Source organism: Dendrobates tinctorius, unplaced genomic scaffold, assembly GCF_039654945.1.
Source record: "Dendrobates tinctorius isolate UK_male_01 unplaced genomic scaffold, ASM3965494v1 ptg000175l, whole genome shotgun sequence".
Lineage (NCBI taxonomy): Eukaryota > Metazoa > Chordata > Amphibia > Anura > Dendrobatidae > Dendrobates > Dendrobates tinctorius.
The window spans coordinates 6,442,073-6,458,836 of record NW_027361842.1 but is presented as its reverse complement, the minus strand read 5'-3'; the positions used below and the strand labels follow the sequence as shown (position 1 = coordinate 6,458,836).

At 46.4% G+C, this 16,764-nt stretch overlaps 1 protein-coding gene across 3 annotated transcripts in view; it reads right to left on the bottom strand.

Annotated features, from left to right (window-relative positions):
• Positions 1-16,764, bottom strand: part of TINCR (TINCR ubiquitin domain containing) — a 70,987-nt gene that overhangs the window by 39,197 nt on the left and 15,026 nt on the right. The window contains exon 2 of one of the 3 annotated variants that reach the window (XM_073551355.1): positions 347-497. The exons of the other annotated variants lie outside the window; for them this stretch is intronic. Within the exon in view, the coding sequence (XP_073407456.1) occupies positions 488-497 (10 nt within the window). The 3' untranslated portion in view covers positions 347-487. The remainder of the gene's footprint in view (positions 1-346; positions 498-16,764) is intronic. 3 annotated transcript variants of the gene reach the window in all.

Genomic DNA, 16,764 nt, shown 5'->3' with positions numbered 1-16,764 from the left:
CAATTTCATGAAAATATTCCGAGTGAAAAGGTTTTTTTATGTCTGAAAAAATAGTGAATATTCTGTCCTTACTAAATGAAGCAGAATTCATGTAGCTATACAGGCAGCTAAACCGCTATACTGGGACCCAATAAGGAGACTGTAGTTGAATCTGTGCTTTATTGAACGTGATGGTATATTGATTCGGTGAAACTACAAACAAAACATATATGCATACAATCAATACTGGGTTCATCAGGGATTCATATATACATAATACATCATCTACACTAATAGCTAACCAGGGGAGAACTAACTAAGCAGGCTAGTATGAGACAGGAATTGGATACAGGAAACAAATACATACCAGTGATGCTGTCACAAGGGGAGAAGAGAAAAGAGATCCTTCCTGAATGCAGGCAGAAGGAAAATGGTGAACTGGAGGAAAAATGGGGCTGAACTAACCACAATCCTTAGCAAAATGCTACCAGGATGCATTGCAACATTACTAGAATGCACTGCAAATGGAGAGAAATAGCAAAGTGAAAGTGAAACACACAATAGCACTGCGGTTATGACTCTGGTCACTAGAGCCAGAAAATACTGTAAACATTAACAAGCAGAATAATCGGGGATTATGAATTAAATGTTGAAGACAGAACAGTGAATATTTTGAAAAAAAAAGTTCCCATGAGTTCATGATAAAATACAATTTCAAATGTAAAAACAGCAAGGGAAGTTGAGTTGGTCGGTCGGGCATTGTTCAATTTCACACATTGGTAGGGCATTGAGTTGGTACTTTACACATATGACTAATTTATTTAAGTTGTACTAATACTAACTGCCATGCTCCAGTGAGGACACCAAGACATTATAGTTTATACTTGGAAAAAAATCACAAAAATAAATGGGCTTCACATCCTGCTGCTCCTGCACTGTTTTCAAGAAAAAGGCTGTAAAACCTGATGACAAAGTTTTTCCTGCGTTTTTGCTTTTTTCTGCACTTAATCATCACTTTCTATGGGTGAAAAAATGCTGCAATAACATTGCAAAAACAAAAAAAGAAGTGACATGCTGTAATTTAAAAAAAATGCATCGGTTTTCAAATTCAAACAGGAAAAAAACAATTGTGTGCACGACATTTCTAAAATCTCATAGCTTTTCCTGGTACTGTAAGGGTACTGGAAGTAAGGTTCATTGGATGCAGTGAAGAACCAGAGGCAGAGAAGGGGTTGACAGGATTTACTAAAACAGGTTATTGACGTACAAGGAATACTCCGCACAGGGAGATGAAATCAACAGCAAAATAACACAGGAACATGATTGGAACAAAAACACAATATTTGGGAAAAGGGTGTGCTAAAAAGGTAACTTATCACTGACAGTTCTTGTTGGGGAGAGGCTGTAATTTCTCCCGCCGGTGTCATAAATCATGGACAAAGTCTCTGGATTCTGCTACGGAGGAATGAAAGGCACCGTCTCCCAACCGTGCCGATGTATCCGGGCTCGCTTGGTTTGAGTACGTTGGAATGTAGAAACAGTCCCTTTTGTTGATTCCTCTGGAATGGTGTAGAACACGAACAGCATGCACGCTTGCAGCGTGCGATCCTCTGAAGTAGTAGCTAGTAACAGAGCGAGTAAAATTAACTTTCACTGAGAGCGTGAAGGAGCTGTCCAGTAAGGGATCCTCAGAGGACAGCTCAGTAAGGACAAAGTCAGTTGGTAAGTCAATCCGCTGGGAGATAGACGATGAGGCATTAGAAGTCGGAGCAGTGGGGAGGGAGTCAACCTTCTCCTTTTTCTCATGTCATCTTCCCGCCAAATCTCTCCCATTCCCGTGCTCAGCCCCTTTTATTTCCCTCACGCTCCCTCCTGTCCAATGCAAAGGTCCTCCCCACTCAGAAAAATCATCTCCCGGCAACAGTTTTGACAGTCCCGATAGTTCTAGCCCGAAAGTGTACAGGGACTGACTCTGTCCTGCTCATCTTTTTACAGTACTGTAAAAGGCAGCTTTTACATTGCATAACAAAATAGAGCAAAATGCAACGTGTGACATAGCCTAAGAAAACCTGTTGTCAAGATGGATAATTAGGTGGTTATATATTATGCACTTACAGAGAACCAATTGGTACGATATTGTAATATAATGTAAAGACATGGCTGTAATGACGCTGTAATACAGATTAGTTTGAAACCTTTGGTGAAGAAATCTGCTTTATGATCCTTCTTTAATCACCATTTGAAGTTTTCAGGTAACAAAATTTCCTCCTGTCCAGGCCCCTCTTCCTTCCTCCAGTTTTGAGTCAGCGCCATTATTGCCACAAACAAATCTCAGCTCAATGGCATCTCTAAAAGTACATCATTGACCCAACATCTCAATGTGAGCATGCACCAGTTCAGGGCCATTTTGTTGAAGACCAGCCTGTAAATCAATCTGTGCACAAGTGGCCTGAGGCAATAACAGTGCTGACACGAAATTTCAACTAGGCAGCAAGTCACTGAAAAAGCAGTTACCTGTCATTCAAACACCGGAGTCAGGAGGAGGGGCTGGGGCAGGAGCAGGAGACCCAGTACACCAAAAACTCATTACTAGAAAACTTCAAATGGTGCATAAAGAAGATCAAAAGAGCAGATTTGTTCACCTGAGGTATCAATGTAATCACTATTACAGCCATGTATTTACGTTAACTTGAAAAATCTTTCTCACAGGTTCTCTTTAACTGCAGTATTTGTTGCTTTGTTGAAACTAGGTATTATGAGTTAGGGTCACTATAACACCGGTGTGTTTGTACGGCTTCCCCGGCATTACTCTGCATGCCTCTGCATTAACCCTTTGCTCCTTTCCCCCTAATTAGCTGGGATACTGTTGTCTGTTACCTATCCAGATGCTGCTCAGTTCCCGGCTGCGCTGCGTAGCCGTACATGCGTGTGTGGTTTCGCTGCGCTGCATGACCACCCGCTTGTGCGGTCCCTGGCTGCCGCTGTGGAATGCTATCTGTGGGTTTCTAGGTCCTCTGCATTGTGCATGGCTTACCATGTGTGATCATTCTTGCAGCTCCGGCGAGGTGTCCTTTGCAATGCTGATTTGTGTCTGGCTGTGCTTAGGGTGCGCACGGCTACACCTCCCCTACTTTTATGAGGAATGGGTGTGTGCTAGAATTGCTGCTCCAGCTTATTGCTGTGAGGCAGCTCCTATGTAAAGTTTCCCTGCCCTGTGGGGCACTGCCAGAGCTTTGCCTTATGTCTCTGTGTCCTGCCATGTCTGTGTGGTGTTCAGCACCTGTCCTGCTTGCCAGCAGTTCTAGGTGAGCTGATGCCTGTCATGCTGCCCTCCAGGAGGCAGAATATCCTGGTCCCTGTGCTATTGTTTGGAACCTTGCCTTGTACCCGTTCCTGTTGTGTCTTGTTTCCTTACTCCTGGATCCTGGATCTGCTCCTGTACCTGACCCTGTCTGAACTGTGTCCTTTGTCTTATGTTCCTGAGGTCCTTCTGTGTCTTGAACCCTGTGCCCAGTGACTATGACTCTTTGCTAACTGACTTTCCGTGATCTAACCTGGGTTCATCTTGGAAGTAGGAGTCCGGTGTGTCCGCTGAGTTTCTGCTACTCTGTGCTCAGCTGGTTATTCGGTGCAATCCCTGGCAGGTTCCAGTCCAACCCGGCCGGGCTTGCTCCAGATCACTTGGGTTCCTTTTTAGGTCGCTGCCAGATGTCCAGAGCCTGATGACTGTGGAATCTCGTCGGGAGCCTGATGACTGCGGTCCGATGTCTGATGACCACTTCCAGATGTGCTGTGCCTGATGTCCTCTGCCAGATGTCCAGATCCTATGCTTCTCTGCCCGATGTCCGGAGCCTGCCGATTGCTGCCAGAGGTCCGGAGCCTGATGACTGCAGCCTGATGTCCGGAGCTGATGTCTGCCTGGGACCTGATGTCCTGCCTGAGACCTAATGTCCGCCTGATGTCCTGTCTGAAACCTAATATCTGCCTGATGCCCTGATGTCCTCATGTCCAGATGTCCTGCCTGGGACCTGGTGTCCAGTCTGTGTTCCTGATGTCCAGTCCATGTTCCTGATGTGTCTTGATGTCCGGTCCGTGGTCCAGGTTTTCCAGCCTGACTCCAGATGTCTGGTCCTTGGTCCTGGTGGTCCAGTCTGTGTTCCAGAGTCGGTCCAACTTGTGTTCCTGGGGAGTCTCCAGCCTTGTTTCCAGGTGATGGTTCTGCGTGGATCTAACCAGCCGATGACCTGTGTTGCCATGCCGGAGTTCCTGTTCCTGTCCTGCCTGTGTCCCGAAGTTCCACCGGTTCCCTACGGTCCACCCTGTGATGACGTCTGTCCTGGATCGGTGTCTGATGTTCTCCTGCTGCTGAGAGAGGCCGTCCTAGTAAGCCCGTGCAAGATGACCCTGGACTGCATCAACCCGTGATGACCCTTGCCATCATCAGATGTCTGTCCTGGGTTTGTGTCTGATGTTCTCCTGCTTAGCCAGTGCTATGCCTGAGGCCTTAGAGAGAGGTCATCCTGATATGCCCGTGCCAAATGACCCTGGACTGCATCAAAACATGATGACCCCTGCCATCCTCTGAAGTCTGTCTGAGGTCGGTGTCTGATGTTCTCCTGCTGAGCCTGTGCTACGCCTGAGGCCTGAGAGAGAGGCCGTCCTAGTATGCCCGTGCCAGATAACCCTGGACTGCATCAACCCGTGATGTCCTCCTGCCTTCGTCTGTTATCCTGAGACTTGTACCCTTCCCTGATATGCGGAATCGGGAGCTTGGCATTATGTTCTGTTTATGAACTGTGTTTGTCTTCAAGTAAACTTTGCTTCTTCATACCTGAAGTTGTGCGGTGTCAGGTAGTTCTGCCACCTCATCCACATGCTCAGCTGCCACAGACCCTGCTCGCTGCCCTTCCCTAGTCTGGGTAGGTCCAGGTAGCTCTATGTGGTCTAGAGGGTCCACATTCCATCCCCACCTGGGACGCTCGCCCCACGTCGTCATGGTCGGTCGATGTTGAGGCGGCAGCTGGGCCGCGTCCGTGGTTGCAGTCGTGACAGTCACATTAGAGTTTTTGCAGTGCATTTTGTGCCTACAAGTTCCTGAGGTCCTTTTACTCTGCACAATGAGCATTAACATGTTTGCTGGTCAATTGTCTTTTAATAGCAAACAGGCAGACCACGCTGCAAATGTGTACTGATCCTGGTTTGCACAGGAAGATGCACTGCAAACCATAAGATCACTTCACCCGATGAACAAGTGTCTTTCTCATTCTTCGGCAAATTGGCAGCCTGTTTAGACTAGATATACTAGTTTGCATATTTATTTAATTTACTTATATAGCTCCATTAATTCCACAACACTTTACAGACAATGTCATCATTGTCCCCATTAGGGTTCATAATCTAAATTCCCTATCAGTATTTAAAAAAGGGGACAAAAACTGAACTTGGAAATTATAGGCCAGTAAGCTTAACCTCTACTGTGGGTAAAATCCTAGAGGGTTTTCTAATAGACACTATACTGGAGTATCTGAAGAAGAATAACCTCATGACCCAATATCAACATGGGTTTACGAGGGATCGTTCCTGTCAAACTAATTTTTTAAGCTTCTATGAAAAAGTAAGTTCTGGACTGGACCAAGGAAATGCAGTGGACGGGGTGTATATGGACATTTCAAAAGCTTTTGATACGGTGCCACACAAAAGGTTGATACATAAAATGAGAACAATGGGGATAGGGGAAAATATGTGTAAGTTGGTTAAGAACTGGCTCAGGGAAAGGAAGCAAAGGTTATAAATGAAACTCACTCGGACTGGGTCACAGTTAGCAGTGGGATAACACAGGGGTAAGTATTGCTCCAGCTTCTTTTTAACATATGTACACTGCTCAAAAAAATAAAGGGAACACTAAAATACCACATCCTAGATATGTCTGAATGAAATATTCCAGTTGCAAATTTTTATTCATTGCATAGTGGAATGTGTTCAGAACAATAAAACATAACAATTAGCAAAGTAAATCAAAATGAATATCCCATGGAGGTCTGGATTTGGAATGATACTCAAAATCAAAGAGGAAAATCAAATTACAGGCTGATCCAATTTCAGTGGAAATGCCTCATGATAAGGAAAAGATGCTCAGTACTGTGTGTGGCCTCTATGTACCTGTATGACCTCCCTACTGTACAATGCCTGGGCATGCTCCTGATGAGGCGGCAGATGGTCTCCTGAGGGATCTCCTCCCAGACCTGGACTAAGGCATCCGCCAACTCCTGGACAGTCTGTCATGCAACGTGACATAGGTGGATGGAGCGAGACATGATGTCCCAGATGTGCTCAATCGACTTCAAGTCTGGGTAACGGGCGGGCCAGTCCATAGCTTCAATGCCTTCATCCTGCAGGAACTGCTGACACACTCCAGCCACATGAGGTCTGGCATTGTCCTGCATTAGGAGGAACCCAGGGCCAGCCGCACCAGCATATGGTCTCATAAAGGGTCTGAGAATCTCATCTCGGTACCTAATGGCAGCCAGGCTACCTCTGGTGAGCACATGGAGGGCTGTGCTGCCTTCCAAAGAAATGCCACACCACACCAATACTGACCCAATGCCAAAACGGCCCTGCTAAAGATGTTGCAGGCAGCAGATCGCTCTCCATAGCTTCTCCAGACTCTGTCACGTCTGTGACATGTGCTCAGTGTGAACCTGCTTTCATCTGTGAAGAGTACAGGGTGCCAGTGGTGAATTTGCCAATCCAAGTGTTCTGTGGCAAATGCCAAGCATCCTGCACGGTGTTGGGCTGTGAGCACAACCCCCATCTGTGGACGTCGGGCCCCAGACCATCCTCATGGAGTCAGTTTCTAACCATTTGTGCAGACACATGCACATTTGTGGCCTGCTGGAGGTCATTTTGCAGGGCTCTGGGAGTGCTCCTCCAGTTCCTCCTTGCACAAAGGCGGAGGTAGCGGTCATGCTGCTGGGTTGCTCCCCTCCTACGGCCCCCTCCACATTTCCTGGTGTACTGGCCTGTCTGCAGGTAGTGCCTCCAGCCTCTGGACACTACGCTGAAAGAAACAGCAAACCTTCTTGAAACAGCTCACATTGATGTGGCATCCTGGATGAGCTGCACTACCTGAGCCACTTGTGTGGGTTGTACTGTACAGTGGAGTCCGTCTCATGCTACCACGAATCTGAAAGCACAACCAACATTCAAAAGTGACCAAAACACCAGCCAGAAAGCATTGGTACTGAGATGTGGTCTGTAGTCCCCACCTGCAGAACCACTCCTTTATTGAGGGTGTCTTGATAATTGCCAATAATTTCCATTTATTGTCTATTCCATTTGCACAACAGCATGTGAAATTGATTGTCAATCAGTGTTGCTTCCTAAATGGACAGGTTGATTTCACAGAAGTTTGATTTACTTGGAGTTATATTCTGTTGTTTAAGTGTTCCCTTTATTTTTTTGAGCAGTGTATTAATGACCTTGTAGAAGAGTAGAATTTCAATATTTTCAGATGACACTAAACTCTGCAGGGTAATCAATACAGAGGAGGACAATTTTATATTACAGGAGGATTTATGTAAACTAGAAGCTTGGGCTGATAAATGGCAAATGAGCTTTAATGGGGATAAATGTAAGGTCATGCACTTGGGTAGAACGAACAAGATGTATAATTATGTGCTTAATTGTAAAACACTGGGCAAAACTGTCACTGAAAAAGACCTGGGTGTATGGGTGGACGACAAACTCACATTTAGTGGCCAGTGTCAGGCAGCTGCTGCCAAGGCATATAAAATAATGGATGCATTAAAAGAGGCATAGATGCTCATGAGGAGAACATAATTTTACCTCTATATAAGTCACTAGTGCGCCCACACTTAGAATACTGTGTACAGTTCTGGTCTCCGGAGTATAAGGCTAGTTTCACACTAGCGTTTTTGAGCGCAGCGACGGCCTGCGCACGGCCGCCGCTAAGCCCCGCCCCTGCCACGCCTCCGCCGGTAGCTCCGCCTACCGGCGCAGGACGCTGCATGCGCCCTGCTTCCCCTATCTTTATCACTGGGGGCGCAGGCCATGCGCAGTATGTGTTTGGCGGCGCATGCGTCCTTTTGACGGTGCGCCGACCTGCGCCAAACGCAACCTGCTGCAGTTTGGTTGCGCCGGCGCACCGTCAAAAAGGCGCATGCGCCGCCAAACGCATACTGCTCACGGCCTGCGCCCCCAGTGATAAAGATAGGGGACGCAGGGCGCATGCAGCGTCATGCGCCGGTAGGCGGAGCTACCGGCGGAGGCGCGGCAGGGGGCGAGGCTTAGCGGCGGCCGTGCGCAGGCCATCGCTGCGCTCAAAAACGCTAGTGTGAAACTACCCTAAGAAAGACATAGCTGAACTGGAGCGGGTGCAGAGAAGAGTGACCAATGTTATTAGGGAACTGGGGGGTCTACAATACCAAGACAGGTTATTACACTTGGGATTATTTAGTTTGCTAAAATGAAGGCTTAGGGGTGATTTTATTTTAATGTATAAATATATGCGGGGACAATACAAAGACCTTTCTAATGATCTTTTTACTCTTAGACCTGTGACGGGGACGAGGGGGCATCCTCTACGTCTGGAGGAAAGAAGGTTTAAAGGGAATCTGTCACCCTTTTTTTCCCCTATTAGCTGCCAGCATAGACATCGGGGGCTTATCTACAGCATTCTGTAATGCTGTAGATAAGCCTCCGATGTAACCTGAAAGAGAAGAAAAACACGTTATATTATACTCACGGAGGTGGGCGGTCCAGTCCGATGGGTGTAGCGGTCCGGTCCGGCGCCTCCCTTCTTCATGCGATGACGTCCTCTTCTCCCGTCCTGAAATGGCTCCGGCGCAGGCGCATTGCTCTGCCTCTCCCGATGCCTGCGCACTGCAGGACTCTGCTCTGCCCTCAACAGGGCAGAGCAGTGCGCCTGCGCCGGAGCCATTATAGGACGGGAGAAGAGAACGTCATCGCATGAAGAAGGGAGGCGCCGGACGGGACGGCGACACCCATCGGACTGGACCGCCCACCTCCGTGAGTATAATATAATGTGTTTTTCTTCTCTTTCAGGTTACATCGGAGGCTTATCTACAGCATTACAGAATGCTGTAGATAAGCCCCCGATGTCTGTGCCGGCAGGTGAAAGGCCAAAAAAAGGGTGACAGATTCCCTTTAAGCATACTCACAGATGCAGATTCTTTACTGTAAGAGCAGTGAGACTATGGAACTCTCTGCCATATGATGTTGTAATGAGTGATTCCCTACTAAAATTTAAGAAGGGACTGGAAGCCTTTCTTGAAAAGTATAATATTACAGGTTATATACACTAGTTTCCTTATTATTGCGTTGATCCAGGGAGCTAGTCTTTGCCATATGTGGAGTCGGGAAGGAATTTTTTTCTCCAATGTGAAGCTTACTGTTTGCCACATGGGTTATTTTTGCCTTCCTCTGGATCAACATGTTAGGGCTAGGTAGGATAGGATATGGGTTGAACTAGATGGGCTTAAAGTCTTCCTTCAACCTTAATAACAGTGTAGTATGTCTTTGGAATGTGGGGGAAACCAGAGAACTCTGAGGAACCCCACCCAAAAACAGGAAGAATATACAAGTGCCTTGCAGATGTCGTCATTTCTTGGATTTGAACAAAGTGTTGCAAAGTAACAGTGCTGACCACTGAGCCTCTGTACTGCAGTGTAAGTTCACTAGTAGAGAATCTGTCATTGGTTTTTGCTATGTAATCTTAGAGCCATATGATGTACAATGTCTTGCAAAAGTATTCACACACCCTTGGCATTTTTTTGTGTTTTGCTACCTCACAACCTGGAATTTCACTGTTTTTTTTGAAGGTTTGCGTCAGTTCATGTAAATAACATGCCTACAACTGTGAACATTTGGTTTTATCTTTATTGTGAAGTAAAACAGCAAATAAGACAAAATAACTGATAATTTACGTGTGCATAACTATTCAACCCCCTAAAGTCAGCACTTTGTAGAGCCTCCCTTTGCAGCAATTACAGCTGCAACTCACTTCGGATAAGTCTCTATGAGCTTTCCATATCTTGCCAGTGGGATTTTTGCTCATTCCTCAAGGCAAAACTACTAAAGCTCATTCAAGTGGGATACAGGAAAGATGTATATCTTTGTACCGCGTTAGCCAGTAGATAGAAAAATATTCAGAATTGAGAGTCCTCAGTGGTTGATACCTTTTAATGGCTAACTGAAAAGATGGTAACAAATTCCAAGCTTTCCAGACTACTCAGGTCTCTTCATCAGGCATTGACTAAGGCTGAGTTCACACGTGGTGTTTTTTTTGCGTTTCCGCGGCGGTTTTAACCGTGCGATTTTGCCACGAAAACGCGAAAAATAAGAATCCCATGCATTCCTATCGGATTCAGCAATGCTGTGCTAATGCTGCGGTTTTTACCGCGGCGGAATCGCTTCGCGGTAAAAACCGCAGCATGCTCATTAATTTTACGGAATTGCGGCGATCCCGCACCCATAGGAATGCATTGTTCCGCTTACTTCCCGCATGTGGCTGTGCACACCATGCGGAAAGTAAGCAGAACATTTGCGGATGGTACCCATGGTCCGGAGGAGAGGAGACTGTTCTCCGGGCTTTGGGTACCATATCCCTGTAAAAAATAGAATTTAAAATAAATTTTAAAAGCTAAATACGCTTGCAAAATGCTAGTTTTTCCGCGGGAAAATCGCGGGAATTTAAAATGCGATTTTCCCGCGGAATGGAATTCCGGAATTCTCGCGGTAATTTCCGCGAGAGTTCCGGTACGTGTGCACTTAGCCTAACACAAAATCTGAAGAATCACATATTTATGCACAACACAGCACATAAAAAATGCAATGGATAAAACAAGTGGCATGAAGCAGAACTATCATTATGGGGAAGTGATAGACAGTATGGCCATAAATATTGGCCCAGTTCATAGATAAGGAGTGAAAGTTTTATTGTCCTCTGACTGGGGTCTGGGGAGCAAATTCCTTAATTGTTGTTAAAAGACATAAATCCATGCCACACATTCATTCCTGCATTGAGTGTGTCAAAGGTCGTCATGAGTTTGTACTCACAGACTCTTCTGTCTCTCTGAGATGTGAAGTTACCTTTCAATACCAGTAATTTCATGTCCATGGTGCTGTGATCAAGCATACAAAAATGTTTTGCCACAGGTAGATCCATTCTTTTTTCTCTTATTGTGTGGCAATGAGAATTCATCCTTGTTCTAAGCTTTTGCCCTGTCTCCCCCACATACAGACCCCCAGTTGGACATTTAGTACAAATAATTAAGTACACCACATTAGATGTGATGCAGCTGAAGGTACCTGGGATCTTGTAGTCCTGATGTGAATTGGGGATCTTTATCTTGTCCGTGGTCATTACGAATTGTTAGGAACGGCAGAACGCACTAAATAAAAATGAATAATAAAGTGCGTTCGCCGCTCGGGGTCCACCGTGCAGTAGGTGATATAACCGCTGCTGAGTGATGGCCGGAGCAATATGGCGGTATGATGCACACGAGTTCAACTTCACCCGGAGTGTGCAGAGCGGGCTCTGTTCACACACAGAGGCGCCGCAACAAAAACACACAAAACACTGAACCTGTTAGTGACACAGGCTTCAGGTAGCATACAAAACGCTGAACCTGTTAGTGACACAGTCTTCAGGTAAATGCACACACGGTATCTGGTCACAGGAGCAGGACCCAAGACAGAGGAGCTGCGTCCCTCTAGACCTACTGTGTGTGCGGCGTCACTGCTGCGAACGCCAAGAAGGGCTGCAACTGCAGCGCGGCGTAGAACACTGCCGCTCGATGACAAATCCAGATAGCAAGCGCGATGTCGGACACTAGCGTAGCTGTGCGGTGAGCACAGTGGCTTAAGGCTTGCCACTGACTGGCGCTGACTGCTAAACTAATTCCCTATCACCATGTGTAATATCAGAGGGAAGGGGTTTCAAATGAGTCAGTCACCAGAATCATACATCCGTCACCATTCACACATAGCAAGTATAGTCTATACTAGCGCATGGCGGAACGGCCATGCGCACTTTTTATAGCCGTGCGGGACCTTCCAGATCTCCGAGATGGACCAATGAGATCTGGAACAGGACCTGGACACATGACTCCCGATCTCCAATAGGAGATCGTCTCGTGAGCATGCCCAGTAGGAGCACAGAGGGACTTAGTCTCTGGAGCGGTCTGCTGCAAAGTAATCTCCTCTGCAGTAGAAAGACAGCAGGAGACCACAGAATGTGAGGCTCTGGATTCCTGCAGAGCAGACGCAGAAACCTGACGCCTAACAATGAATTTTACATTTTTTCTGGTTGTAAGGGAAGGTTCCTGCAGCTGTTGGAGAGGACAGGGAGCTTCTGACAATGATGCTTCTTAGATTTGGGGGCTGCCTAAAACACAGTAGTGGGGAGTCTGGAAAAATGGATTGTAATCGGGCATCTTTTTGTAGTAAAGGTTGTAATTTCTGTGCAGCTCCCCTTAGCACTTCCAGATTTGGATTGTAGGTGACAACTAGAGGCACCCAGTTATTTTCTTCTTTAGCTTTGTAATGTAGCAGGTGATTCCTTGACATTCTGGTGGCACTTGTAATTTGGTTTTTAATTGTTCTTGAATGGTAGCCCTGATACAAAAAGGTAAGAGAAAAAGACATGCTGCAGTCTAGAAAGACACGCCTCAAGTCCGGTTATGTAGGTCTGACGCCTACATGCTTGTACACATAGTGGAGATGGAATTTCATAAAATCCCCTCCACTATGCTGTAACATCTGGACGTTGTGGAATGAATGCTGCGGTTGTGCGCAGCGTCCAATCCACAGCAAATACTGAAGGAATACGCCCTGTGGAAACATACCCTAACTCTTCAGCTCCTTCAAGTTTACCTTTGGTCTCTGTGCTGCCTGTCTTATTAATGCTGTTCTTGCCCTGGCTGAGAGTTTTGGTAGGTTTGCTGTAGTACCATGTTCTTTCCATTTTATGATCATGGATTTCATAGTTCTCCGTGGGATCATCAGAGATTGCAATATTTATATATAACCCATGCCTCATTTGCACTTCTCAACAACTTTCTCCCTGAATTGTTTGGAGATCTCCCTGGTATTCATGGTGTTGTTTGGTTAGTGGTGCTTTTTGCTTAATGCTGTTGCAGCCTTTGAAGCCTATAAGAAAAGGTTTATATATACTGAAAATGTGACACTTAGATTGCAGACAGGTAGACTTCCTTTCACTAAGTGTCATGACACAGCTGTCGGCTGACCAGGGACTAGAGGCTCCTTCTTGTCCCTAACACTAGGGGTTGCTCTAGCTTGCCCTGCTCCCTGGGATACTTCAGATGGTGAAGATACCAGGGTGTTATGAACGAGTCACCGTAGGAGGCAAAAACAGAAATGCTAGCTACGTCCAGAAAACCAGAGAAGTTGGCAGCTATCGGATTGCAGAACCCTGAACCTATCAACAACAACTAGCAGTAGCCGTGGGGGGTTCCTATGGTGCCCTAGACCCCTTGATCACAGCCGGAGAACTACATAGCCTAAAGACAGAAAGGGAAATCTAAACTGCCCCAGAGCAGACCCCAAAGCAATAGGCAGCCCCCAACATATAATGACGGTGAAGCAAGAAGAAAAAACACTAACACAGATAGAAAGATAGACTGAGCAAATGATGGGGCCCAAGCTAACTAGATAGGACAGGATAGAAAAGCTGCTGTCTGCAATCCGCACAAAACCCTATCAAAACAAGAGCCAACAGACTGCCAGGGAAAAAGGCCCTGAAGACGCTAGGCTTCAAAAAGACTATGTCAGTACTCAGGTATTTTCTGAAGACAGAGCAAAACGACACAAAGGAATACAGCTCACCCCAGCAGGGAATGGCAGAAAACAGAAAAGCAAGGCAAAATAAAACCAAAACACAAATGCAAAAAGCAAGGCAGAAAACTTAGCTTTTGAGGAGCAGGAATCAGACTGGTCTCCTAGAATCCCTCAGAGAAATCACCAGCGAGGCAGAAGGGCGTCAGCTGCCTTATATCCAGTCAGCAATTCCTGTCACCCAGTCATCCTCTACCAGCTCAGGTGTTTGGTAATCAGCCCCACTACCTTCCTTCACCAGAAGAGGGAGTTCATCAGACCTCAATGGTGAAGGGGAAAATGAACTCATAACTAGAGTTGAGCGAAACGGGTCAAAAAATTTCAAAAGTCGCCGACTTTTGGCAAAGTCGGGTTTCATGAAACGAAACCCGACCCTAGGATAAGGTCGGCCACGAGGTCGGCGACTTACGCGCCAAAGTCGCGTTTCAAAAGTTTGTTTTGCGCTCTTTTTCAGCCAATCAGGATCCACGGACACTGTGGGCAACGTGATGACATAGGCACGGGTCACCACCATCTTTCAGAAGGGCATGCAAGTGATTGGCTTGCTTTGGTGGGCGTCACAGGGGGTATAAAAGGGCGTGCACGCCGACCGCCATCTTACTTCTGCCGATCTTAGCATAGGGAGAGGTTGCTGCTGATTCTGTAGGGAGAGTGTTAGGCAGGGAAGAAGAAAAAAAAACTGCTTCTGCTGCTAGCGATTGTGCCTGTACAACACACCAGTCACTGTGTGTGCAGTGCAAGGGGAGGCTATATTGTGGTGTATCAGTGGTGTTGGTTGTTGGGCTGCCTTCTAAGGCTTCCTGACAGCTGCATTGCTGCCCACTGCTCTGCAAACTGCTTTTTTAAAAGCAATCCCAATTTTTTTTTTTGTCCTGCTGAGGTACTGAGCGTGCATTTTTTCACACCATACAGCGGTGTACGCTCCTCACACAGTACCGTGTAACGGCTGTTATCACAGCCACAGTGAAGCTATCTGTGTCACTCTGTGAGTATAAGTCGAGGACATATTCCGTTCTTACAGACCTCCACTCTAGGGAGATTCCTACTCTGCCCAATTCTACATACACCTTGTAGTTTGTGATACACTAGCCAATTTCTGCCTGTGACATAGCGCTGTGATATTCAGTGGGCCTCACACAATCCAAAAGTGTCCATTGTCCACAAGTGTCTGCAGAAATTCAAAATCTCACTTATCCTCTAGTCACTTTGGTCACAGCTGTGCCATTGAGCCTGTGACATAGCGCTCAGATATTCAGTGGGCCTCACACAATCCAAAAGTGTCCAGTGTCCACAAGTGTCTGCAAAAATTCAAAATCTCACTTATCCTCTAGTCACTTTGGTCACAGCTGTGCCATCGAGCCTGTGACATAGCGCTCAGATATTCAGTGGGCCTCACACAATCCAAAAGTGTCCAGTGTCCACAAGTGTCTACAGAAATTCAAAATCTCACTTATCCTCTAGTCACTTTGGTCACAGCTGTGCCATCGAGCCTGTGACATAGCGCTCAGATATTCAGTGGGCCTCACACAATCCAAAAGTGTCCAGTGTCTGCAGAAATTCAAAATCTCACTTATCCTCTAGTCACTTTGGTCACAGCTGTGCCATCGAGCCTGTGACATAGCGCTGAGATATTCAGTGGGCCTCACACAATCCAAAAGTGTCCAGTGTCTGCAGAAATTCAAAATCTCACTTATCCTCTAGTCACTTTGGTCACAGCTGTGCCATTGAGCCTGTGACATAGCGCTCAGATATTCAGTGGGCCTCACACAATCCAAAAGTGTCCAGTGTCCACAAGTGTCTGCAAAAATTCAAAATCTCACTTATCCTCTAGTCACTTTGGTCACAGCTGTGCCATCGAGCCTGTGACATAGCGCTCAGATATTCAGTGGGCCTCACACAATCCAAAAGTGTCCAGTGTCCACAAGTGTCTACAGAAATTCAAAATCTCACTTATCCTCTAGTCACTTTGGTCACAGCTGTGCCATCGAGCCTGTGACATAGCGCTCAGATATTCAGTGGGCCTCACACAATCCAAAAGTGTCCAGTGTCTGCAGAAATTCAAAATCTCACTTATCCTCTAGTCACTTTGGTCACAGCTGTGCCATCGAGCCTGTGACATAGCGCTGAGATATTCAGTGGGCCTCACACAATCCAAAAGTGTCCAGTGTCTGCAGAAATTCAAAATCTCACTTATCCTCTAGTCACTTTGGTCACAGCTGTGCCATCGAGCCTGTGACATAGCGCTCAGATATTCAGTGGGCCTCACACAATCCAAAAGTGTCCAGTGTCTGCAGAAATTCAAAATCTCACTTATCCTCTAGTCACTTTGGTCACAGCTGTGCCATCGAGCCTGTGACATAGCGCTCAGATATTCAGTGGGCCTCACACAATCCAAAAGTGTCCAGTGTCCACAAGTGTCTGCAGAAATTCAAAATCTCACTTATCCTCTAGTCACTTTGGTCACAGCTGTGCCATCGAGCCTGTGACATAGCGCTCAGATATTCAGTGGGCCTCACACAATCTAAAAGTGTCCAGTGTCCACTAGTGTGAGCAGAAATTCAAAATCTCACTTATCCTCTAGTCACTTTGGTCACAGCTGTGCCATCGAGCCTGTGACATAGCGCTCAGATATTCAGTGGGCCTCACACAATCCAAAAGTGTCCAGTGTCTGCAGAATTTCAAAATCTCACTTATCCTCTAGTCACTTTGGTCACAGCTGTGCCATCGAGCCTGTGACATAGCGCTCAGATATTCAGTGGGCCTCACACAATCCAAAAGTGTCCAGTGTCTGCAGCAATTCAAAATCTCACTTATCCTCTAGTCACTTTGGTCACAGCTGTGCCATCGAGCCTGTGACATAGCGCTCAGATATTCAGTGGGCCTCACACA